The sequence below is a fragment of the Tauraco erythrolophus genome, chromosome 10 (assembly GCF_009769465.1).
Source record: "Tauraco erythrolophus isolate bTauEry1 chromosome 10, bTauEry1.pri, whole genome shotgun sequence".
Taxonomy (NCBI): domain Eukaryota; kingdom Metazoa; phylum Chordata; class Aves; order Musophagiformes; family Musophagidae; genus Tauraco; species Tauraco erythrolophus.
Window position 1 is genome coordinate 14,277,423 of NC_141474.1, and position 25,138 is coordinate 14,302,560.

General features: G+C 39.8%; 2 protein-coding genes across 4 annotated transcripts in view; both read left to right on the plus strand.

The window, feature by feature from the left end:
• Nucleotides 1-155: 155 nt before the first annotated feature.
• EXTL2 (exostosin like glycosyltransferase 2) lies at nucleotides 156-9,124 on the plus strand. Of its 3 annotated transcripts, none has more exons than XM_086617486.1 (6): nucleotides 156-229; nucleotides 1,886-1,954; nucleotides 2,784-2,909; nucleotides 3,230-3,657; nucleotides 5,815-5,885; nucleotides 6,496-9,124. In XM_086617486.1, exons 4-6 carry the CDS (start codon nucleotides 3,264-3,266, stop codon nucleotides 6,985-6,987), a joined length of 957 nt encoding a protein of 318 aa, XP_086473612.1. In that variant the 5' UTR covers nucleotides 156-229; nucleotides 1,886-1,954; nucleotides 2,784-2,909; nucleotides 3,230-3,263; the 3' UTR covers nucleotides 6,988-9,124. The 3 variants fall into 3 exon arrangements, with proteins under 3 accessions (XP_086473612.1, XP_086473613.1, XP_086473610.1); XM_086617487.1 differs by having other exon boundaries at nucleotides 2,824-2,909; XM_086617484.1 differs by lacking the exon at nucleotides 2,784-2,909.
• A 3,516-nt stretch (nucleotides 9,125-12,640) lies between these two features.
• The window catches only part of CDC14A (cell division cycle 14A), a 62,062-nt gene continuing 49,564 nt past the window's right edge, over nucleotides 12,641-25,138 (plus strand). Inside the window, 3 exon segments of the mRNA XM_086617399.1 lie at nucleotides 12,641-12,672; nucleotides 13,237-13,327; nucleotides 24,769-24,844. Coding sequence (XP_086473525.1) covers nucleotides 24,803-24,844 — 42 coding nt within the window. The 5' untranslated portion in view covers nucleotides 12,641-12,672; nucleotides 13,237-13,327; nucleotides 24,769-24,802.

Below are 25,138 nucleotides of genomic sequence, written 5' to 3' on the forward strand. Positions count from 1 at the left end.
CCGCAGGAAGCGGGATGCGGCGGCGCCGCCATAGCGCTGCGGCGGTACCGCCCGGGCCACCCCTGAGTCACCGGAGCGGCGTAGGCGGGCGGGTGAGCCGCGGGTTGCCAGGCCGGCACCGCCTCTCCTCCCCGCTGCCCTGCGGGCTGCCGCCGCCTCGGACGCAAAGCCCGGCTGGTAGCGCCTCTCCGCAGGGGAAGCAAGCGGCGATACCGGCGCCCTCCTGAACGTGAGCGACACCGTGCGCGGCGGGGCGGGCGGGGTGCCGGGGGGGGAGGCTGTGCGCTTCTGCTGCCCGGCGGCATATAATTATGAAATGCTGTGATGAGGTCTTTGCCCACGAAGAGAGGGGAGCCCGTTCAAGAAGTGTTTTTCTTGGAATGAGGATTAAACCGCTGTATTTTGACACGGGCTTTCTATTTTCATCAGTTTTGAAGAGGTGTCCTCTACAGGGCGTATTGTAAGAATTTTTTAAATAGGTCAATCTTGCATTGCAGTTTCATAACTTAACTGGCAAAACCAATCGGTGCTTTCATACTGGAAAGTGCCATGATGCTAATTCTGAAGATTTTATGTAGACGTCTATTTTAATTAAAGACAATATAATGATATCATCCTGACTTATCATTACAGCCCATTGTATGCACTCAAGTAAACACAAGAACGTATGGCAAACCAGGAAGTCTCATTTCCACAGTAAACAACATTTGTACTTTCATCTTAAGTATGCTTTTAAATTTTAGCTAGTTAATCATTGCAGCAGTACTGGTAAGTATCGTTCTGTCTGGGTTGCAATTAGGGAAAGAGAATCTAAGGTTCATCTTTCTAAAAGCACGTTGGACCAGGATACGGTGGTCCTAAGAAATGCCAAGTAGCTACTGCTGCCAGTCCGTTTTAGAAGTCAGGCATGATTGTTTGCACCTATAAAATGACACAACCAGAACAAGTGAATAACATCTGGAACTAGTTTAAATGACCTCTCCAGCCTCACAAAATAAGTCAGTGGAAAAAATGGAACTCAAATTTGGGAAGGCCTGTATGAGTGGACATATTGAGATTGGTATCAACACAAATTGGCAATTCTGTACTTTAAAGAAGTAAGGTTATATAACCTAAGCAAATTACTGTTAAAAAATTTCACGTAGGTTCAATTATTAAATACAAGTTCTTGCTCTCTAAACTTTTATAATATCGTTCCTAAATCAAAAATAAAACCTCCCTTTCTTCGTCCAACTAGTTTTAAAAGAAGAAAAATTTGTCCAACAACTCTGGAGCTTTAAGAGACACTGGTTTCTTAGGTTGCAGTCCTGCATCTTGTCCATCCTTCCTTTTTGTGCATATGCTTATATTTGCTTTCCCTTCTGCCAAGCTGCGAAACCAGATGGGAAGAACAAAATGCTGTGTCTTAAACCTCTAACATAACTGCTAAGCTTAGTGGAAGGAGAGTGGGAAGGGGATGAGCCAGAAAAGAAAATAATTTTATTTGGACTACTTATCTGACAAATATAGCCAAATATATATTTTAGTGATGTCTGGTGAGCAAAGCAACAGGCTGTGAGGTTCTGGAGACCTACTTGTATCTCTGAAGCAGACCCTAAGGATGGAATGCATAGAGGTTGCACTGGTACAAAGCAACAATTTTACAATCAGAGATATATGCTGTGCTTTTCTTTCTAACCAGCTGGTGTAATAACTTCTTTCTGGAGTGTTCATTGAATGGCAGAGACAATTATTCAACTAAGCAATAGGAAAAGGGATTGGATAATTGCCAAGAATGCTTACATCCATCAGTAATTGAGATGAACAGTTACTTGAAAAAGAATGCTGGGTAGCAGGTGGGATAACTGTTGATATTCAGTTATGGAGTCCCTTTAATTTCCAACAGATTGAAAGATCAAACACAACTGTCCTGTAAAAACAGGGGGGAAAAACAATCCTACTTGGAAACAATGAGGTAAGTTGAGAGGTTTTTTAGACTAAAATAATTAACATTCATATTTTCAAGCATGCTATATGCACTGTGAAAAAAATGATCAAAACATCTTTAAAAAACACACAGATGCTCTCTCAAAATTTGTAATTGATGGGGCTGTCCTGGATCACTTAATTTGATCAGAATTTCCTGCTGAAAGCCTAGAAATTACTAATGGAGCAACATGAGTAATATGTATAGATGAGTAACTGTTTGGTACAAAGCTTAGAATATTCATCTTGTATTCAATTCATACTAATCTTGCAAGTAAAGGAGGAAGAACAGATGTAGATGATGCATTGAGGTGCAAACTATGGGATGCAGTGGCTGCTGGATCCTGCTGAGATTACAATTTATAAGTGTCTGGAGAACTGGGAGTGCTACCTAAGAGGCATGAACACCAGGGCTACCTGTGTAGGAGACACTTTAAAAGCTCCTGTTTAGGTCCAAAATCAGGAGGATCCAGAAACCCCTACCTTATACTAAGGCTGCTCCCCCAGTTAGCTGATACACAGCACCCAGCATCTGACATTTCCAGTTCCTGCTGAGTTCTAGGTTTAGCAGACCAGCTGTTACTGATGTTGTTGCATTCCTACATTACTCTATTTGGCATGTTTCTTTTGCTCCACCTGTGTTAATAGCCTCAGTTGATATGATCAGAATCGTATTTTCCAGATTAATAACCATTATCAAGCAGGTATACAAACTATCAACAAAATTCCAGCTAATCACTGATAAAGATTGTTCCTGCTGTGTATGGTGCCTCTGCAACGGAAAAAGAAAGAGCTTTTAACTTCCTCCTTTCTGCCAGAGCTCATGAGGAGGTATCTTCTCTCCCTTTTGTTTCCCAGCTAAGGCAGAGGTCCTGCAATGCTGAAAATACTGTGTCTCTTCTGAAATTTGCTTTCTGATTTCAGCTGGATGGGTTTATAGTGAGGTATGTAAATGTTCAATCAAAAATGCAGTACTGGGAAAATAAGAGATGAACAATCGAGAGTTATGGAATTACTCTAGATTCATTTTCACAGAACAGTGAAATTCAAAGTTAGCCAAAAAAAGTGGAAAGCAAGTAAACATAGAAACTGAGTACTGGAAGTACTTGTCTTGATAGTTGAAAGTTTGGCCCAAGTCCTAAAATCCTCATTATTTATTTACTTAAAGAAAAGTCTACTTGATATTGTGGGAGTTTTGCTCGAGTAAGGGAGATAACTATACATGGGATTAATGACTTTTCCTTTCCTGTTACTTGTTTTAAAGGTATTTTCACTTCTGTAAGCTTCCAGGAAGAGTTATGGGAATCCGCCTACTACGCTTCACTTCTGTGGTGATCATTGTCTTACTTCTTGTGGCAGGTGCTCTAACAGCTTTGCTTCCCAATATCAAAGATGACAAAATACCCAGTTTGAGAAGGGAACCGAAAACCCCGAGTCAGTCTGCCTTCGATTCATTTACTCTTATTATGCAGACATATAATAGAACTGACTTACTGCTAAAGCTTTTAAATCACTATCAAGCCATCCCCTACCTACATAAAGTAATTGTCGTATGGAACAACATTGGTGAGAAGATACCAGAGGAAATGTGGAATTCCTTGGGGCCTCATCCTGTCCCTGTTGTCTTTAAAGTTCAAACTGTAAATCGCATGAGGAACAGACTCCAGAATTTCCCTGAGCTGGAAACAAAAGGTAAGCAGCAGTTCACATCGCTGCTACTACTATTATTTTCACACTTCAAATCTAAATGCTAAAAGAGAGATGGTTGGAGTTATTGTTGTAGTTTAACCCGGCTAGCTACTAAACGCCACACAGCCACTTGCTCACCCTCTCTCACCCCCGGGGGAATGAGGAAGAGAATTAAAGGGGAAAAGGGAAGGACACTCATGGGTTGAGATAAGAACAATTTATTATTATTGCTAATAATAAAAATTTAAAAGCAGTAATGATAATAATCATAATATAGGTGTATGTGTATATATAATAATAATAATATATACAAACAAGTGATGCACAATGTAATTGCTCACCACCTGGTGACCAACGCCTGTACTATCCCAGCAAGCAATCCCAACACCGCAATCCTGGACAAGTGAGATGCCTGAAGATGGGGCGGGGGGGGGGGGTGCGGGCAGGGAGAGAGAGAGAACTCAGAGAGACCAAGAGAGCCTTCAGAAGAGAATTCCAAACTATTCCAACATCCTGGTCAACCCTCCTCTATGTACTGGGCATGACATTGCATGATATGGAATACTCCATTGGCCAATTTGGCCCTCAATCCTAAATCTAAATTAAAATCATAAGGGGAGTTGTGGGCCCTCCTCGGTCCTGGCTGTGCTCCCCCCTGCCTGTTGTGCTCCTGCACCATGGCAAAACATGGGAAGCTGAAAAGTCCTTGCTATCTCAACACCATCAGCATCAGTGCACTATCAACATTCTTCTTGTAACAAATCCCATACTAAATCCAAAACAGAGCTCTTCTAGCTCCTCTGCTAAAAAGAAAAACTAACTCTCTCCCAGCTGAAACCAGGACAGTATGTAATAAATCCATGGATCTGTTGGGCCACTTAATAGAACGTGGGTAATACAGGAGAAACCTATGTTATGGTATCAGATGCACACCACCACCAGCAGGCTAGAGGCTATCAATGAAGAGTAAGGAAAAAAGAGGAATGTCAAAAGCATTTAATGGGTTTTTGCAACCATGTCTATTCTTTGTTTCCTTTGTCAGGCAAACACAGATAGTTCAGCCTCTCTTCCCTTTATAATGTAAACTGAAATCCATAGTGCATGTATCTGTTGAGTCTCTGCATTGATTTGGACTTAAGTCATCTGGTAAAGACTTGATTTGATCCATTCATTTTAAGACTAAGTTCTCAAGCATGTTCTGTTCTTCAGAGAAACTTCCCTCCCTAGCTGTCTGGCTTTCTATCTCAAATTATGCATCCTTTTTTTAAAGAGTATTTTCCTCATTCTTTTGGCTATTCATTTAAATATTCTTCCTAAGCTCTTTCCAGGAGAAGCACAGCAATAAGCCCTGTTTCTTTCAAGTGGAAAAAATGCCCATATGTTGCATTACAGACCTGACCTTACTCATGATTAGTAAAGGTAATTCTATTTACTGCCCCCTTCCTAACATGCCTTGCCTCTCAAAACCCATGACTTCTAGGAAGACAATAGAAACTTCAACTTCTTCCCAAGTGTTTTATTTACTGTAAAAGGATTTATTCTGACTATAAACTTAAAAAGCTTTAATACATCTCAAGTTCTGATCTGAGAATATCTTTCCTTTTCCGCTTCCTGTTAGTCTTTTGCCTAAATTTAAGACAAAGATTCTTCCTTCTGTAGTTAGTAATACTGAATGTTGTCTGTGCAATTTATTAAGCTTGCGTATTTAGAACTTGGCAAGTAGTGAGGAGACAGGTAAAATTTTAAACTAAGAATCCCACATAAATCTCATACACTAAAGAATGGTATCCAACTCCTTATTTTAGTTGCATTTTTACACGAGATTAGTAGAATTTTAAGTTGCTTTGCCAAACGCTCCAAGTTTTCCAACACACATCTGTCCAGCTGCACTACAGATGACCAGAGGTTGCTGAGTTTTGTTACAGCCTGGCAAATAATCTAAAACTTAGGTTTGCTTTCAGTTACCACAAAGCTACAATCTTGCTTTAGCTCTGGAATCTAAACATGTTTTCTCAGTCTACTTTCAAGGAGTTACAATTCAGTTCTGCAATTCAGCTTAATGGTTATAGAAGTTTCACAGCTAACTTGTCAAATACTGTGCTCGTGTATTTAATCTTTTAATAAGTTAAAAGGTTTTCTATGTTTTTTTTCTCCCTTCAGCTGTTTTAATGATGGATGATGATACGCTAGTCAGTGCTCATGACCTTGCTTTTGCCTTTTCTGTTTGGCAGGTAATGTTTTGCACTTTGTACCTTGGCAGGCAGTACTTGCACGTTACAATGGAGATTAATGGTTTTAATTAGGGTTATACTATACTGTAATGGTTTACTATGGGTTTTCTAGTTACAAAGTTAACTTTTAGGAGAATTGAAGCATTGAATAGTAGAAATTGCAAAAATATTCTTCAATAGTAGCTATACCTGTAACCTATACCCTTCAAATTTTTAACTCTTCTTATACATGAACACTGAAGTTGCTGACTGCTAAATTTATTTAAATTGATAGTAGGCTGCAAAACAAAAGCATGTGCATTTTTTCTCTCTAAGAGAAATTGCTAACTTATTTTGAGTGCCAAATACATAGCTGTAAATTGTGGATAGATGTTTCTTGGCACTACATGATGTGGAATGAGGTGTATTGTGTCAGTTTTGCAAAACTGTGTTTAATTGCAACATCTGTGCAGATCAGAGGACCATATGCCAACAATGTAGTTCTTTCCTGGCAATAATCTTGTGTTCCTCTCATTTTAAAAAAGCATAAATCTCTCTTACGAAAATACATAACACACATTTCACAGTGTGGGCTTCATTTTAATTTTTTTAAATTTCTTTTTTCTTTCAGCAATTTCCAGACCATATAGTGGGATTTGTTCCTAGAAAGCACATTTCTACTCCTTCAGGTGTATACAGTTATGGCAGCTTTGAATTGCAGAACCCTGGATTTGGAAACGGAGATCAGTATTCTATGGTTCTGATCGGTGCAGCATTTTTTCACAGTGGGTATTTAGAAGACTTTCAAAGACAGCCAGAAGCTGTTTACGCCTTAATAGATGAAACTCAAAATTGTGATGATATTGCCATGAATTTTCTGGTAGCCAAGCATACTGGAAAGCCTTCAGGAGTGTTTGTGAAGCCTGTTGATATACGAAATTTAGAAAAAGACACTAACACTGGCTATTCTGGAATGTGGCACCGAGCAGAGCATTTGTTACAGAGATCTTACTGTGTAAATAAACTGGTTAATATTTATGATGGCATGCCTTTAAAATATTCTAATATCATGATTTCTCAGTTTGGTTTTCCTAATTATGCCAATCACAAAAATAAAATGTAAGCCAATGAATTTAAGGGGCTAGATGTTAAACAATACTCAGTGAATTGTACTGAGTTCAAGGAGAGAAGGTGGTGTAATTACTGCATCTTGGCCATCCTTATTTGTAGCCTCTGAATTTTTTCCATTTGGCTTTCTATGTATTTTCTTTTCCTTTCTTACTAATTCTCCAAGGTAAGTTTTGAGAAAACTTAAAGAATGTACACTAATGTTTAGCTGTGATAAAATCATCCTCTTAAATCCTCAGAAGCTATTACAATTACTTAGGCCAGTTCTTCAGAAACATGCAGACAAAAATGCACTCCTACCCTTCAGTGCTTATGTTTTGGATTTTTTTTCTTTTTTAAATATACGAATCTAGTTGAATGAGGTCTAGGCATATTTTCGATGCTTACAGATTGAGATGCTTCCTTGCCTTCCCCCTCCTCTCCTCACCTCTTCTACCCAGTTCCCAGTGCAACTATAGAAGGGCTACAGTAAACTGTTGGCCAGGCTTCTAGATTACTGTACAAAACCCTTTTGAAGTTTGTATATAAGCTCTTCTGTATTCTGAGATGTTCCTAAAGCTGCTATGAAAGCAAGCCAGGAAAGAGTACCTCATCTTAATCTCAGATAGTCCTAAAACCATTGCCTACAATACCTACTACTGCTGAGACAGTGGAAAATTTTCTCTGATGTGGCTTTTTTCCTATTATTAATTTGCCTAGAGTTGCTGAAACACTGCAAGCAGCTGAAAGGTAAAACTTGGCACTTGAAAGTGTAAGAAACATGAATACATGAAATACGAAACTTACATAAGCAGCCAGAACAAATGGAAGGGATATTACTTTATTAATACTCTTTAGTACTTAGTTTTATTTTGATATTTTGTGTGTACATTGTTACAAAAATGTGTCCAAGAAAATCCTTTTTTAAAAATGTCTTTACAATTCCTAATAAGAGCAAGCTGTTCTACATTTATTACAGCGTGTGCATTTCATAATGTTACAGGTCTGCTCTTTTTTTAACTACTCTTTCAATGAAAGTGAATATTTACTTCACTTTTTGGTTCCTTTCATCTGTTTTTGGTGGCTGTGACAACAGAATTAAAATGTGCAATGAATGGGTAAAGAATTATAAAAAAATGTATTGTAAGGTACAGTGATATTTGACAGGGCTGGACTATTAACAGTCTCGGAATGGCCTGGCTTCATCTATAGCAAGAAACAGAACTATTATTAACAGCTGTTATTAGATTGGGAATCTGCCGTTCTGGAAACGTTAACATAGACAGGACAAGACTTTTCCATTGCAGTTACAGAACTTTTTTGTGGTACGAAGGAAAGAACAAAAGACAGTGATTTTCCTGGATCACAGAGAGGAGCCAAATCTGGCACCTAAAGTAGATTTCGTTCCATCTGCATCAGCTTTTAATTGATTCTTAGATTCAGTTCAAAGGTATCTATGGGCAATCAATAACCGCTAATACCTAGCACGCAAATAGCATCTACACAAATGGTGTATAGTTTTATCAATTTTTGTAGTAAGTGAGCTGAACAAAATGTGGTTGGAAAATGTGACAAATTCTTTACAGCAAGGCTGATTCTGAGAGCGAGTCTTTGGGTTTCTTCTGAGGGAAGTCGTCTGGGGGAACGGAAGGTTCTTTTGCTTTGTTCTACTAGTGTTAATGGATTTGGTTACTGTTCAGTGAAGTCTTCCTGGTACTTTTGTAAGATTTAAAGGGCAAAATCTTAACCTGGCAATGTAAAGTCTGCTTCATTTTGTTGTAATAGTGAAAAGTAGCTTTTAATTATTGTGCTGTAGTGATAAGTAGTATACAAACAGGTCTATGATCTTTCCCAAAATGAAAATTTCCTAGTGGTAGCTTACTGCATTCCATTTACTTACTGGTCTTCTGTAATTTCTGTTCTGTGCCGTATCGACTAGAATTGTGAAGACTCAGATGATGTTTACCTTACATTTAAAATGTGAAATGAACTGTCAACTCAGCCAAATCTTAGTACTGGGTTCTTTGTTGGGCAGGAGGAGTTGTTTTGGGTTGTTTTTTTGTTGTTCTTCTGTATCAGTGAAAGAATTAGTAGAACAAGCTTTTATTATAATGGTAAATTTAATTTGTACGATTGTCAAATAAAATAGATAAAACAGATTTGTGATGTATTTATATTCAGATTATTGACCCAAGTTTTTCAGTTTAAAGTAAGCTCACAGTTTGCATACAGATGAGCAGCAGCAAGATTTAAAAAATGTGTACTTGTTGGCACATACATTCACTTAATTTAGATAAGGCCCACTCATGAGGGAAAAAAGCCATCAAAATACAGCCTTAAGCAGTTAGGCTTAGATAGCAAAGAAAATTCAAAGATACGACTTCAGCTTTAGGCATAATTCATTGTGCTTAGGAACCAAAAGAGTTTTGTTTGTTTATTTATTAAACACTGGTAACGTTTTATCCCTTGATGATAATAAAAGTGTCTTAAGATTCTTTAATGAAATACAGTACTGTGAATTTATATTTTTAACAAAATAATATGCATGTGATGATTTCTTAGAGATTATTTAGATATCACTTCAAAATATTTTGGAGTCTGAATAGATTCATTACCACCTCTGAATGTTCTGTAGCAATTAATGGTTATGCAACACAGGAGTTTAAAAATGGTATCTAAAAGATATATTTAAAAAATTCTTGTTGAAAAAATCAGGATATAATCTTAAAATGATGCAACAGGACTCCAAGAAAATTGCTTCTCTACCTATAGTTAATGCCACAAGATGTCACTGTAGCCTTGATATTTGATATCATCAGATGTTAAAAATAGTAATTAGAATTGATTATAATAACAAAATTGTACAAGGTGAAAACATTCCTAAAGCTAGCATTTTACAAAGTGAAATTCATTAGATAAATACACTAAAAGCTATGAGACACAATACTGGAACTGGAAAAACATGGATTTTATTTCGTACATATTTTTACAGGGAAGAAAAAGATTAAGTATTTTCTATGCTTACAAAGGCTCTAGCTAATTGCCACAAATGAAAACTTGCATGCAACCAAAACAAGCAGTATACAAACAACATTTGACAGTAGGGCTTCAGTTTCTAGTCATGTTTGCCTCCTAGATTCACCAGCCTAGCTGGATGGATTTCCAAATAATAGGCTTTAACACAAAGTATGTATTTAAGGATTCCACATACTGGATAGGTAGCCTGGTATGCTGCTCCATCTTTGCTTGTGTTGACCAAGATACCTCAGTTAAAGGTAATTTGAATACCCTCATACAAACTCCCCTCAAGTAGAGTGTAGCACGTTACGTTGAACTGCAGTGAAACGGTGAGTAAAAAAAGGTGTTGAAATCTGGAGAAAATACATTGATACCTCTCTTCTTACACAGGGTATGTTACTCCTTAGAGAATTGCTTGTAAATAAAAAATGAAATACATGATTTAATTAAGGGTTAAATACAAGTGAAAGTCATATAGAACAACATGGGAAAAGATAAACCACATTGATTTCCATGAAAAGGAAGTACTCTCCAACAACTTTTATTTAATTTGCTGTTACAGAAGACTACGGTCTCAGTCTTACAAACATCTTGTATGGAATAGTATTTACTACCGAGAACGAGGTTTCTTACCAAAGTTCACAGGACTAGGCCCAAAGAGAGTCATATTTGGGAATATTAGTTCTGGAGCTAAGAGAAAAAGGAAAAAAAAAGAGGAATGTAAGAACACAGGTACAAATTATTACAACCAATACTAAAAATAAATAAGCAACTACAAAATAATTGCATGAGAGAAGTATTTTCTACAGTACTTCAGCATATTTTTAAGGCTTTAAAAGTTATCCAGAGCTTATGACACTAGATTAAAAACTGAAGAGTCAAAAGCGTTTCACACTCGCGTTTAGCCCGATCTACAGACACATTAACTATATGAACTAGTAGTTACAGTAGCTTATTTATAATGTTAGGAAAACACAGTGATGACCATGTGGACCTCAGGGCTACATATTGCCTTGTATTACAACGTCTTTTTAAGTTGTTTCAAGTGTGGCTTTTTTTTTGTTTTGGAGAAGAACAGCATTTTTTTTTTTTTCTCCTCAAGGTACTTCTCCTTTGCAACCTTTCGCTTGTTTAATTGTAAAAAATGAGATGGGCCGTCTGCTCTGTTTGGCCCTTATTCTTTCTAAAGGGGAGGGTGGTAGAAAAAGCAGTTCTAACACTTTTAATGCTTCTGTTTCTTTGGCAGTAACTTAATTGCAGACTACAAGATAATTCAGCTTTTGCAAATGAACCACCAGAAAGTCAATCTTTCCCTTTCTTTTAAAACATCAAGCTACAAGTAATTTTGTGTAGTTTTACGACAGCCTTAGAAGCATGCGTGAAGCTCTTCATCACTGGGTAACTTCGCGGTAAGGGCGAGAGCCCACAGCTCGAACCAGCGCGTTACGAGAGCTTCATGCGATGGACAAGCGGCTTCCCCGACATCTCGCTCCCCCTCAGTTCTCCCCAGCAAACGACGCTGCCGGGCAGGCACAACGCCTCGCCGGAGGGCGGGCGGGCCCAGCAGGTGACAGGAATCCCGGCGGGCGGGAAAGGCGGCACCTGCGGTGCCCGTCGGGCGCCGCACCCGGAGCGCCGCTGAGGAGAGCCCCGCCGGCGGGGTACGCCCGGCACCAGCCCCCTCTTCACCGGGCACCGTCTGCTCATTGGCTGGAGACGCAGGAAGGCAGCTTTTGATTGGACAGTCGGTTTGTCTATCAGGCTCAATGGTGGCGCACGCCCAGCTGGGCCGAGCGCTGCGCGAGTTGAGTGTCCCAGGTAGAAGAGCGCGCGCTCCGCCGGCGCAGTGCAGCGCTTCCCCCCTCACCCGGCTCGCCCGCTGGTGTCCTGAGCTGGACCTGCACTGCTGAGGCACTGGCTCGGGCTCAGGTCCGCTTCCCGCCGCTTCAGGCCCTGCGCGCTATACCGCAAGACCTCCTCTGTCTCCGCGGTGCGTTTTGCCACGATACGCCCTCGGGAGGGGGAGAGAAGAGAAAATGCGCCGCGAGGCGCGGAGGAGTCGCCCGGGCGCGGAGAGGGCCGTGCTCTACCGGGAGGTGGGCGTGAGAGCCCGGCTAAGGCGAAGGGCGGAGCCGTGCCGGGCGCAAAGCCGCTGCCTGGCGGCTCTGGGGCGCTGACGGGCTGCCCGCCCGATGCCGGGAGGTGGAGGGTGGGGCTGCCGGGCGGGGGGGGCCTGGGGAGCGGGGGGCCGGCCACTCGCACGCCTCGGCCCCGGGCCGGGCGAACAAAGGCTCGGTAACGCGGTTGCTAGAGTGCCGCCGGTCGCCTGGTAACCGCCGCTGCCTCTTTATCCGGGGGCGTCTCCTGGCTGGGGGCGGAGCGGAGCTGGAGTCCCTGCGGGCACGCGCCCGCCTGCTCGCCGTGTCCCGGAGCTAGTTCTCGTCTCCGTTCCCGCTCCTATGCGGGCTACGGCAGCGGCCCTCCCAGCAGCGTGGCCCCTGGCGGGCGGTCCCTCCGGGCAACGGGTCGCTTCCCAGCGAGCGCGTCCCGGCCCCGCCTGTGCTGCCCGGGAGCGCCATGAGTTCGGAGCCGTCCCGCGCCTCGCTGCTCCGCGCCCTGTTTAAAATGGAGCCGGCGGCAGCTGCCTCCGAAGTGCTGGGGGGAGCCTCGGAGTTCGTGAAAGGTGAGAAGGGGCCGGGGAGCCCTCCTCGTCCCCTGGCCGCGGAGGTCCCGCTAGCCGGAGCCTCCCTTAAAAAGGAAACCCGTTGGCTTCCTTTCCGTCTTCCCCACCTCCCTCCCCTGGCTCCGTGGGCTTTGCTGCGTGCCTGGCTCGGCTTCGGCCCCCTTTGCCTTGCGGTGTTCGCGAGTTGCCTGCCCCTCGGCTGCGGGGCACGCCTAAGCTGTTCCTTCCTCCTCTCTTTTCCGGTAAGAAGCGGGGCCGGCACCTGTTGCCGTGTTCTGGGTCAGAAATCTTCCCCCGCCTTCCTGAACTCGCTCCCGGGGGGTGCCCGGCCCGTCGGAGTGGGGCGGGGGGGGAGGTCCTCGTGGGCCGGGCCCACGGGCGAAGCGGATACTCGCGCTCCCCGCCACCGATCACGCAGGAGAAAATGGATCAGCGGTGCCGCTTCCGCTCCCGGGCCGCGGCGGGGCAGGGAGCGGCGCCCACCGGCGGGGTGGCGGGCGTGCCGTGGGGAAGGGGCGATCTGCTTTATCCGCCCTAACGCTGTTGCCCTAATCTGTCTTTCAGATCGGTTGTACTTCGCTACTTTACGAAACAAACCGAAAAGTACCGTAAATACCCACTACTTTTGTACCGATGAGGAACTGATCTATGAAAAGTAAGTGTTGTGATCTGTTGTGCTTTGCATATTGAAAGTGATCACCTGAGATTATTCCTAACATGCGTGAATACTATGTAGACTGTTTTTTGCGCTGATTAGCTACTTGCACAAAGCACGAGTATCAAGTTAGCCTGAATATATTTATACATTAGCTGAAACTAGTTTAACAAGATTGCTATTTAAAAAAAAAAAAAAACAAACCCAACACAAAACCAGCTACAAGACCAGTTAAATGGTTTAAATTATGGTTGAGCTAGGGGAAGGATATCTGAGCTTTGTAAGATTTGTTTATAAGGTGGAGAAGATCTCTCTTAAGACTAATTACATCTTATTAAATGGTGTTTTAAATAGAAGACTGTTCTTTGGCAACAATAGGTGAAACAGTAGTTTGTTTTATATGTATTTTCCTGTATAGAGAGTATGAAGCGATCGCCTTTAATACAGAATCATAAGAATGCAGAACTTAAATGTGCCTTTGAAGAACATCTGCAACTGCTTTTATAAACCTGCAAAAGGTTTTGAGATTAGCACTTCCCGTTGGCTTTGTAGCTCTAGAACAGCAGAAAAAGTATTTCTATGAAGTAAAAGCTGCATGTGTTTGAAAGACACTGACAGCACATAGAAGGCCAACAGTAAAATTGATTGTAGTGTGAATACTATGAAAGAACATAAAATAGACTAAACAAATAAAGTAATTGCTCTGTACTGTGGTTAAAAAGTATTTGCTCTACACTGTGTTCCCAAATCAACTGTTTCATGTGTGATGATTTATCTAGCCACTTGACAAAGAGTTTGCTGCAGCACAAGTGAAAAAAAAAAAAGGTCTTATTAAAAATATAACTTTCTTTCCGTATGAGTTGAAGAACTTGTGAGCACCAATCATTCTGCCTTCCCTTCTCTAGTGACTTCAGTACTGCTTCTGTGAAGGTGTAAACCAATCTTCCTTGGCTTCTAGCTTACTTTCTATGCACAGCTTACAGTTTTAGGGTTTCTTTTCTACGCGCATTTTTAAGTCTTCATTATCTTAAACTGCATGTCTTCTACTGGAGTTCACAATGATTGTTCCCAAAGTTGACTCCTGCAATTAACTGCTTGGGTTAGGAGTAGGTTCTGTAGTGATCATTAACTGACTTAGGTTGGAAGGGACCTCAGGAATACCCTGAGGCAAGGTTGACCTAATATTAAAAGCAGAATTCAACTGGAGAAGGTCTTGAGCAATTTGTGTTACATGAGTGTGTTCCACTTACTTTAATGAAAGAAAAATTTGATCTTGTATCTCTTTGAAGGCTTCTATGTTATACTTGACCTGAGGCATTTTGTTTCTAATTCTTAATATGCTTCTATGAAGGGTGATGGAATCTTATTTCTGAGGAGAGGGACTTGAGGGTGTTGGTGGATGAGAAGCTCAACATAAGCTGGCAATGTGCGCTGGCAGCCCAGAAGGCCAACCGTATTCTGGGCTGCATCCAAAGAAGCGTAGCCAGCAGGTGGAGGGAGGTGCTTCTGCCCCTCTACTCTGCTCTCGTGAGACCCCACCTGGAATACTGCGTTCAGCTCTGGAGTCCCCAGCATAAGGACAGGGACCTGTTGGAGTGGGTCTAGAGGAGGACCATGAAGATGATCTGAGAGCTTGAGCACCTCTCCTGTGAAAGCAGGCTGAGAGAGTTGGGCTCCAGCCTGGAGAAGAGAAGGCTTCAGGAAGGTCTTATAGCAATCTTCTAGTACCTAAAGGGGGCCTACAAGAATGCTGGAGAGGGACTTTTTATAAGGGCGTGTAGAGAGAGGATGAGGGGCAATGGCTTTAAACTGAAAGAGGGCAGATTTCGATTAGATATAAGGAAGAAATTTTTACAATGAGGGTGGTGAGGCACTGGAACAGGTTGCCCAGAGTTGTGGATGCCTCATCTCTGCAAGTGTTCAAGGCCAGGTTGGATGAGGCTTTGGGCAACCTGGTGTAGTGGAGGGTTTTCCTGCCCATGGCGGGGGGTTGGAACTAGATGATCTTTGAGGTCCCTTCCAACTGAAGCCATTCTATGATTATGTGGGATTTGATATTGGAGGTGGGAAGGGGGAGCAGTTCTGTACTCTGTTAGTTACAGATGATTGTACTGACCAAGGACTGTAACTGGGGTATTTTGTGTGAGGATAGTATTGTATTAAAAAAAAAAAGTACTGTGAAATTTGGGAGGAAGGAAGTAATTTTCTTTAGCATATGTAAAGGAAATTCAGTAAGTATACTCCATAACCCAGTTACCTGTTAGCTACATAACAGAGTATAACTTGATACCAGATATAATTGCAATTGCGAGATAGTGGAAGGAAGCAAAGTTTCCTTTATCTTCTTAACCTGTTTGGTCTTTTTTAAAGGGTATCATCCTATATTTGATACTGTAATAGTACTCTTCCTTTTGTGCTCTCAAATTAAAATACTAAAACATAATATAAGGTAGAAATGAAGTAACAGTTACCAGGTGGTATGAGTTAATTTTGTGCGGTAGCCTAACTTTTACATAACAGTGCTAGACTTTCCCCTGATGTTTGTATTGCAGCACCCATCACTGTACGCAATATTTTGTTGTAAAACTGTGCCTGGTTTTGTTTATTTTTTTCTCTCCCTTTCATCTCCAAGGAAGTTTATATTGTCTTAGGGAAGTAAAAGCAGGTGTCAGTAGGGTTACCATTTGATTTTTTTTTTCAATATCTTTCTGAAATTGGAAAGCTAGAGGCAAAATGAGGAATGGAATGCAAGTGTCTTGGTTCTTGGGGAAACATAGCTTCCCTTTCCCTTATGCTCATCAGTGAGCTTGACATGAGTCTGTTATGTTTCACAGGCTGCACAGCAGAGTTGAGGGGCCTGACATTGGGGGTTGTCTGCAAGTAGTAGTGGAGTGCAACTTCAATCCACCAGATTGGATCTTCTGCTCATTTTCTCAAAAATGCAGCCTTCTTTGAGACGCTGAATAGAAATATTTGTTATGTGATAGCAAAATAAACACTTGGAAGTGAGTTTTGAAGTGCAATAGCTCCAAACAGTGGTTTCCAGAGTCTTCCTTCAAAATGGCCTGCCTGTGCTGTCCTTGCTAATCAGAATTTCATGGCCCGTTCTGCTTTTTAATTAGATGAGTTCTTCAGGTTGTTACAAGGAGGAGGATAGGAGATGCTTACTCAAGCACAAATCCTCAGCACCTGTGAGGTATGTAAGTAATTTTGTTAATATGACTGTTTATTGGCTTAATTTGGTTCTAGTGACAAGACAAAGATACTTCATCATGCATGGAATTGAACTGCTTTTCTTTGGACTGTTATTCTGTAACTCTTAAGTATGAAGTGCTACAGAAATTATTTAGCTGACTTTACTGAGGTGTCAGTTAGCTTACACTGAAGCACTATATGGCCTCATGAATATGTAGATTTGGGGTTGTCTAATTACAGGGAACTGTACTTAAAATCTCACTGCCCTGCTTCTGTTTCCCCACCCCACTCTTGAAGAGATATAAGGAAGTAATAGTGTACATTAATAGTATACCCTATTTATTAAGCAAAACAGCTGTAGTGATAGATCTAGTGGTTTTGGAAGTTTTGGTCTGATAAATGCTGACTTGCTCTTGCAGTTTGTCATGTGATTTATCACTAAATTGTACACAAAGTGCGGTTATGTAATCTTGAGTACTTTAGCCTTCAGTTTTCACTTGAAGTTGTCAGCTGTTCTAATGACTTCGTAAGACTGTCTATTCACATTTTAAAAATAATAAAGATAAGCTTAAATGCTTTTAAGAACATCTCAAATGCTAGCTGATTAGGAGCTCGCTACTACAACATTGCTATTTTTGTTAAATGTGCTGCACTTTAACCTAGAACCTATTATGCTAGGGAAATGATATGTAAATTCCTCAGTTGAGGGAACAAGAAAGCTGAATGAGTTTATCCAATTCTGAATTCTCTTTTTTGATTGTTCTGCTTCTGCAAGATTTTGTCAGTCTCTTTCCGAAACTCTGAGGTCTCTCCTGAGAAAGTCTGCACTACTTCTTATAAGGAAACACAATCTTTCAGGGTAATGTAGTGCAGGTAACTATTACTTCAGGAAAATGGAGTTAATGAGAAATAATCCAGCTTGATGAAGACTGCCATTTGGCAAACAGACAAGCCTTGCCTTGGCAAGACCTCAATTAATGAATTAGGCACTAACTAGTAAGAAGCTTTTTGTTCTCCAAGAATAGCGTCTTTCATGTTTCACCTTTCAGTAACAGATCTAGGTTGAGAATACTACACTTGACTGGTTAAACTTGGCTTTCACATTTTTATCAAAGCAACTTTTTAAGTCCTTTTTATTGTTCAGTAGCTTTCTCTAACAAAATTAAAATTGAGATGATGAGAAAGAAACAGGAATCTCTTACTGATAAATTTCAACAGCAGCTTTCATAAATAACAATGTTTTTCTTCAGTCGTTTGTTCTGACTTCAGATCTCTTGTATAAACAGCTTCTGCAGATGTAGTCTCTGACATCTTGTGAGCAGCTGTAAAAGTAATTAATAGGATATTCTCTGTACATCCTGTGTTTTACACTAAAACTTTCTTTCAAGTTAGATGTTACTCGCCCATTTCACAGCAGTCTTAACGTTAGCTGTTACTTTGAGTTCAAGTAGCAGTAGAATAAGACTCTCATGCTTAGCTGCAACAATATCAAGTTAGTACTGTTTCACTTTGACTTGTAGGACTTGTTTCCTTCACTGGATACGTATATGCAAAGAAGCAGTTTCTCTTTCCTGTGAGAAGAGTAAGGGTTAATTTGTTTATTTTTACTTTGGCTAAATGCTTCTTTTCTGTGGCTATCCAGTAACAGTACTTGCATAGGAAACCTGAACTTCTCCATCCTTCTTTGGCTTGTATCATTTGAAAGGAAAAGAAAACTTAGCCTTGTTAAAACAAACAGAACTGTCTCTTCATGCAGAGAACAGGGAGTTCCTAGTTCACATCAGTAGCTTTTGAAGATTTGGACTTGACTACTAGATGACCAAGATAACTTAGTAAGTCCATCAAAAAAAAAAAAATTGGGAGATTTCCCAACTTCTATCAGTGTGAATGTAAATACAGAGAAGAAAAGCTTCATATACTAATATCAGCTTTTATATGTCTAATTCTTATGATGAGTATTAGGAATAGTACTCCAGCTTTATTTACTATCTCAAAATGAGAGACTTTGAATTCACTGCAAACAAGAGAATCAGAAGATCTGAGAATGTTAACTTTTCCTTCAGATACAAACTACTGACATAATTGTGTTTGAAACTGGTAAGGGGCTTTCCTTTAACACCTGTGGTGTTCTCTTCAGTCCAGCAGTTTCATAAATTTTATACCTACATGTTCCTTTACCATATCTATCTTCACTTTGTATGGAAAAGATAAAAGCAATTGTTGAAAGTATTGAGGAATTTTTTTTTTTGGTAAATAGGTACCAGGATAAAACAGATCTGTTTTCTAAGCTCCGGATTTCTATTGGACAGGAGTGTAGCTTGATATAGAAAACTCCTTGTGAGAAACTTGGCCTCTGTTAAGATGGCTTTTTTCCATGGAGAGTAGGTTTTAACATGATCTGAATATTCTTCTCTAGGGAAACTTTTTGGTGGGAGAACCTCTTCACTGATACTTTTCTGATGTCAAGGAGCATTGTAACAAAAATGCATGTATCTGAATAGCTACTTAATTATATATTTTCAATCTATGAGTTCTTGCTGGATTTTGAAGAATCAGGATATTGAGGAGGGTTTGGAACATTCAAGGGCAAATGGAGTGAGTACCTGGTGTTTTGCATAATCCAGAGCCTCTGCATTATTCCTGCCCTCAGATGCAAGTGAGGTGATAGCTAGTTTCTAGGGTTATGTTTGCTGTATCATCCTTTGTCTATTCAGAAGTGTGTAATCTCTAAGTAGGTATTAAGTGTTAGGGATTGTGTCTCAGCCCGGATAAAGCCCTACAATTCACGTGTTACTGAACTGGCAGGGCTAGAGCAGGGAGGCAGTGCTGTTGAGCATCCCACTTTTGTTCATGTGCTTGAGAAGTAGGAGGAAGGAACACACTCTAGGAAACAGGAGTTGGAGAAAGAAGACTGAATAGGTAAGATTTCCTGACCAGCAGTTAGGCTGTAATGAATGTGTGGATTGATCCTCTTGGCTTTCATCCAGAAACTTTGTTCCGTGTAAATTGTGTTCAGCTTATGATTTGGAGCGTTTATCTGTAGTAGCAGCGAGTTGGCCACTTCTACAGTAGCTGGTTCTTGTACTGCTTAATGGTTAGGTTCAGAGCATGTGCAGCAAGGGCCTTGCAGTGCAGTGACCTGAATGTTCCAGTGATCCAACCTAGGAAAGTGAGAAAAGCAAGTGGAGAATGTTTTTCGTATTCTAACTCAGTCTCATTGCTTAATTTTAGTAGTAAGCTGGATCTTTGTAAAAATGCTGAAAAATTAGTGTAGTTTTGCAGTTAGGAAGCTATATTTTTGCTAGTTCCTGAAGTTCTTGTGGTTGATCTTTTGGTTTGAGTAATTGCAGACTTGGGATACTCCCTGTTTTGGCAGAAAAATAACTTTATATGGTTGATAGTATCCAAGAAGGCAAGTTTCCTACATAAAGGAGTAGTTGTAGTACAGTTCTGGTGTACATACTCCAGAAAATTATTGCAATGTTAACTGTGCCTCTGTTTAAAAGTTACTAAACCAGTAACTGAGGAAGCTGCTGTGCAAATAACGTCATCCCCTCTGAGCATTATTACGTTGTTAGAACTTCCTTGGTGGATCTGTCCTATTTTTTTTTTTCCCCAATATGTAATTAGGCTTTGGACCATATTCAAACTATCAGAAATTTCTACAGCCTGGTAAGAATGAATGCATACCCTCTTGTTCAGTGTAGCAATAACCACTGAACTTATACTGATCTGTCATGAAGAAAAGAATCTTGAAATAACTTTTCAGATAGGGATCTCCTATCCTTTCATCTGTACCTCTGTTGCTGTATCACAAAATTGTAAGCAAATGGCAGTATAAAACTATTACTCTGGTGTATTCCTCTGTGGGGAAAAAGTATCAGGCTTCTAGGATAAGGTATAAGTAGTGCAATTTATCTTTGAAATATCACTTGATACCTTGGCCATAAATAGATTGACTATGATGTTAATATGGAGGTTATCAATTCATTTCAAATTCTGTAAGGCTATAGTATTCCTTCATGGACTATAGCCAGGCTCTATCCAATAGTTCAAGATACAGAAGCTGTTTATCATTCTTCTGCTGTACAAAGGTCAGTGATGTTCAAATGCCTAGTAAAAAGTGACTAGCATTCAGAAGAGGTGTCCATCCAAGGCTTGAGCTGACTCACTGCACCTTCACGTGGCATCCTATGGAACTGCAGTCAGAAACAACTTGAGTTGCTGTCCTAGAGTTGTGGACTAGACTACTTTTAGAGCTCTTTATGGCTGACCTTTCTAGATGGATGGCCATTCCCATGATACAATACAGCAAATACTTCAGATATTTTCCTATAGGAACTGATAGGAAGGAGTGGTTCTCGGAGTCTATTCTAAGGAGAATACAGATACAAGAAACCTATGCTACTGCTTCCAGGTAGCATTATGATAGTATTTTTGAAGTAGAGTATTTAAATATTCATCTATTATATTCTGCGGTTTTGCTACTTCGTAGTTTGAGAAGAATACAGATAGCAAGTTTCCATGAGATGAGGGGGAAGAATAATTTAAGCTATCATGTAAGTAGTTGATTAAAACAAAATACAATTAAATGTAGATTAATACCATACTTGACTTCTGTTCCTCGTATCTGGTTCCCACCTCCTTTATACGTGACTCTGTCTTAACTGGCTTAAGCTTCAGAGGCGTCCTGATTTCTTGTTGTGTATAAATACTTATTAAAACATCCAGATATAAAGAAAGTCTATTACCTCTAAAAGAGATGGAAGTAAAATGATGCTGGGTAGATTCTTATCAGTGATTATCATACAATAAGATTTGATTTCTTTTATGCTTTTTATCTTCAACTTTTGCCAGATAAAATTCTTTATTCGGATGATGACGTGGTATGTCATTTCTTCCCCATTTCACATAGCTCTTGTTTTCCATCTTCCACTTACATTTAACTCTATGTCAAAACTCTGTTCTTCAGAAGAAAATCCTCTGGGTGAGTCAGGATCAAGTGTCTCTAATTGAAGTACAAAAATGACCTGTTATACAAAAAGCAATGAGGGTGCATAAGATTAAACCCTTATGTTTAAACATGTTAGAAACTGTGTTTAGTTCTAAGGATATAAATTGAAGAAGGATTTTGTAGATTGGAGTTCAGACTTCAATACAGAGCCTTGCGTTATCTTCCAGAGAACTCTGATTTGGAGGTTTGCAAAGCACTTGTTTTACTTAGCCCCATTAAAAAAAAGGACATTCAAGCTTATTCCGATTTAGAGGTACTAAGTAGAGAAAGTTAAAATTGTACATGTAACAAATAACCTTTCTCCCTCACAAGTGTACCACAATGTTTCATCAATGAAGCCAAAGGCTGGTTTATATTGCCTGCATGATGTTATGTAAATAACTTGGGAATTGCTGGTGTTTGGTGTAAGGGTAATAATATTGGTGCAACAGTGATCAAAAGCGCCTTTCCTTTGTGGTTGTGTTTGGATTCTGAGAAATGTCTTGTTTCTGCAAGATAGACAAACAGTGGTAGTAGCAGAGTCTTAAACACTGATACTTGCCTCCTCCTGCATTAAGAGAAGTGCAGGATACTTAAGGGTAATAAATGATGGAGAAATAATCAGGCTAAGATAGTGACATCTTTAGCTTGATGGCTGAGAGAATCTTAATAGCTTTATTTTGTAGAAGTATAATTACTTCATGGATAGACTCAAATGTGTTCTATCCTTATCCCCACCAAAATAGTAATTTCTATATTGTGGATAAATTGATCTGTAAATTCATTTTAATATGCTTTTCTTATACTTCTGTTTGAGTTTAATCATGTGGAAAAGTAGAAATGGATATATATGACTTCATATTGATGTGCTTCTATCAAATTAATAGTAATAAAAACTTACTATCCTAAAGCATGCTTGTAATCATTCAGTGCTTTAGGTGAACTGTGTATGCAGTTATCTCTTTGAGCTGGTCAAAGCTACTTTGCTCATACTGGTTTAAAAAAGTATTCTGTATTATAGTAACTATCATGTTCTGTGCTTTTACAATACTTTTAAAATTATTTTTCACAAAACAATCTTAAAATCCTAAATTCTACTCTTCCAATACATGTTTAAGTGAAAGAATAAAGGTTATGGAACAAGATAGGGTTGGCTTTTTGGTTTAGAGAAGGTGTTAGTGCAGCAGAATGGGAAGAGATGTCAGTACGCTGCCTATATAGCTTTTCTAGAACCTCCATTCACTCTAGTGGTGTTAGAGCTCCAGTTTTAACTTCTTATTTGTCATAACGCATACTTGTCCTTCCTAGAACAATTTTTTTGTTGTTGTTTCAACTCTAACTGTATAAAACTGCGTGGAGGGTTTTGTTTTAAAAATATCTATAACTGTTGACCATGTCTGGCAGATTTATCTAAGAAAAGATGAGGAATTGTAAAGTTAAACTCTGCTTTACTGCCAATGCAATTTTACCTTGAGTTAGTTAACTTCTGTGCAACCTACAAATAAGGTCCTAAGAGTCGGACAGCTTAGTCTTTGGCCCAGCTCACGAGCTTCTGTAAGTTACGCATTATGTGATAATATTTTGTACTGAAATGTTGAACTGAATCTTCACAGTATCAAATAACAACGTAAGTGTTAAGTAGATGATATTGAAATAACATTGGTGCAGCAGGCAGGCTACTCATCCTAGACAGTAATCAAGATGACTATGATTGTCTTTTTGCACTGGGCTTGGCTTTCTTGTTTGAGAGAATGTGGAGAGAAAGGTATTAGTAAAGTTATAAGGACCAAAAAGGTAGGGCGCTCCTACCTCGTTGTTGTGTCCACTCAGAATAGCAGAATGGCTGAAGCTGGCAGGCATCTCTGGAGATGGTCTAATCCACCCCCAGGCTCAAAGCAAGGTCAACAAGAGTGGGTTGCTCAGAGCCTTGTGCAAGTGGGTTGTGACTCCACAGCTTCTCTGAGCAGTCTTTTCCCAGTGTTTGACTGCCCTCAAAGTAAGTTTTCTTCTTAATTATGTTCCAACATAATTATTTTCCTGAAAAATAAACTCTGCTGTGAGGGAGAAAGCTTGAAAGGTACTATCACCTATTCTGTCATCTGATTTCAGTATCCTTCAAACTCCAGAAAACTAGAACATAGAACATAGTTACTGTTTTCATCATTCCCCAAATTCAGGTGTTGATGGCCTGTTTTGTTTGTTAAAAGACACAGGACACTTCTTGTCTATTATCAAAAGACTTAAGACAGAGCAGATTAAAACAGTTTAATAGTCCATTCTCACTGTAATTTATAATGTATGCATCAACAAATTTGCATAGACCATCAAGATAAAGACTATGCCCAAAAAGGAAAAATATTAGAGCTTGCAGCTTGAATTTTGAGCAATTTTGCCCAATGTGGGAGGGTTGCTTGCAAGAAGTTGCTTGCACAAAAGCTGCTATTACTTGTAAAGGTGCCTGTATGAAGGGTCAGCCAGAAAGAGCTCTGTGCAATGTTTGTTTTCAATAATTTTCATGTGCAGACTACTGCTACTAGCTCTTAATCCTAAGAACAGTGATTGCTGCTTCAAAGGTAATATGAATGTGTAAGAAGGATCTAGAGGAGAGAAACAAGAAAAATCAGAAGATATGAAATAAGTAATAAGTTGGAAGAACATCCTAGAGACAAGAGGGTTGGGGGCACAAAGGGAAACATAATTAACATAATTAAATGTGAAGTGTAGATATATAATGTCTGGAATAGTGTAGGGTAGGATAAAAAGAAATAAGCTTAAATTTCAGAGATCAAGACTGGATATTATTAAATAAATTTTACTACTCATAAGAAATTTTATTTATCTTATTCTTCTTAGTATCTAATGATATATTCTCATCTTGAGCGGTTGCAGGACCTTTATCTGAGATGATATTGGCATGGCTTAAAGGGAAGTAGATCATGCCTTGAAGTGCTTCACTCAGTAGTTTTGGCCTGGGTATCATGGGATGAAGAAAGTTCTTTAGTGTATGTGTATAATGAAAAGGTAGTTACTGGAGCATCTTAAACTGAAGCTGCAAATGCTTTCAAGTTAATTTTTACTGTTGTCCTCTTAAATCAATCAATAAAAGGCTTATCTGTTGCATCATATATATTGGCTACTCAGTATCCCTCAGAAGTTACTGATTTGCCACTTTTAACTGTCAGCAACATGCATGTTGACATTTGCTTAGCTCTTTTGTATAAATAACATATTTTTTTTCTTCTTTTTCTCCCAGTTTCTATGGAGATTTTGGACCTTTAAATTTGGCAATGTTATACAGATACTGCTGTAAACTAAATAAGAAATTAAAGGTAAGCTTTGTTTATAAAACAGTATTCCTGTATTTTTGTGTTTTGATATTCAACTAAAATTTATTATCCAGTTTGAAAGTGGTTGTTAGATGCTCATTACCTAGATCTACTAAGCTTTAAGGTTATTCTTTGTGCTGAATTCTTTTGCCTCTGAAGAATGGAAAAAAGGAATATACTGTCATTGTTGCTTAACAGGTGAGGCACTGAAGGATGTGTTCACCTTTTTTCATAACCTTACAGTTTCAAGACAACAGTAATAGAAAACTCTCTGGATATTTCATAGATTTGCAGCTA

Bases quoted from the DNA above. Each gene is read 5' to 3' on its own strand.
- EXTL2 (XM_086617484.1), top strand. The intron at 3,658-5,814 runs GTAAGCAGCAGT...TTCTCCCTTCAG, and splicing joins CCCTGAGCTGGAAACAAAAG to CTGTTTTAATGATGGATGAT. The intron at 5,886-6,495 runs GTAATGTTTTGC...TTTTTCTTTCAG, and splicing joins TTGCCTTTTCTGTTTGGCAG to CAATTTCCAGACCATATAGT.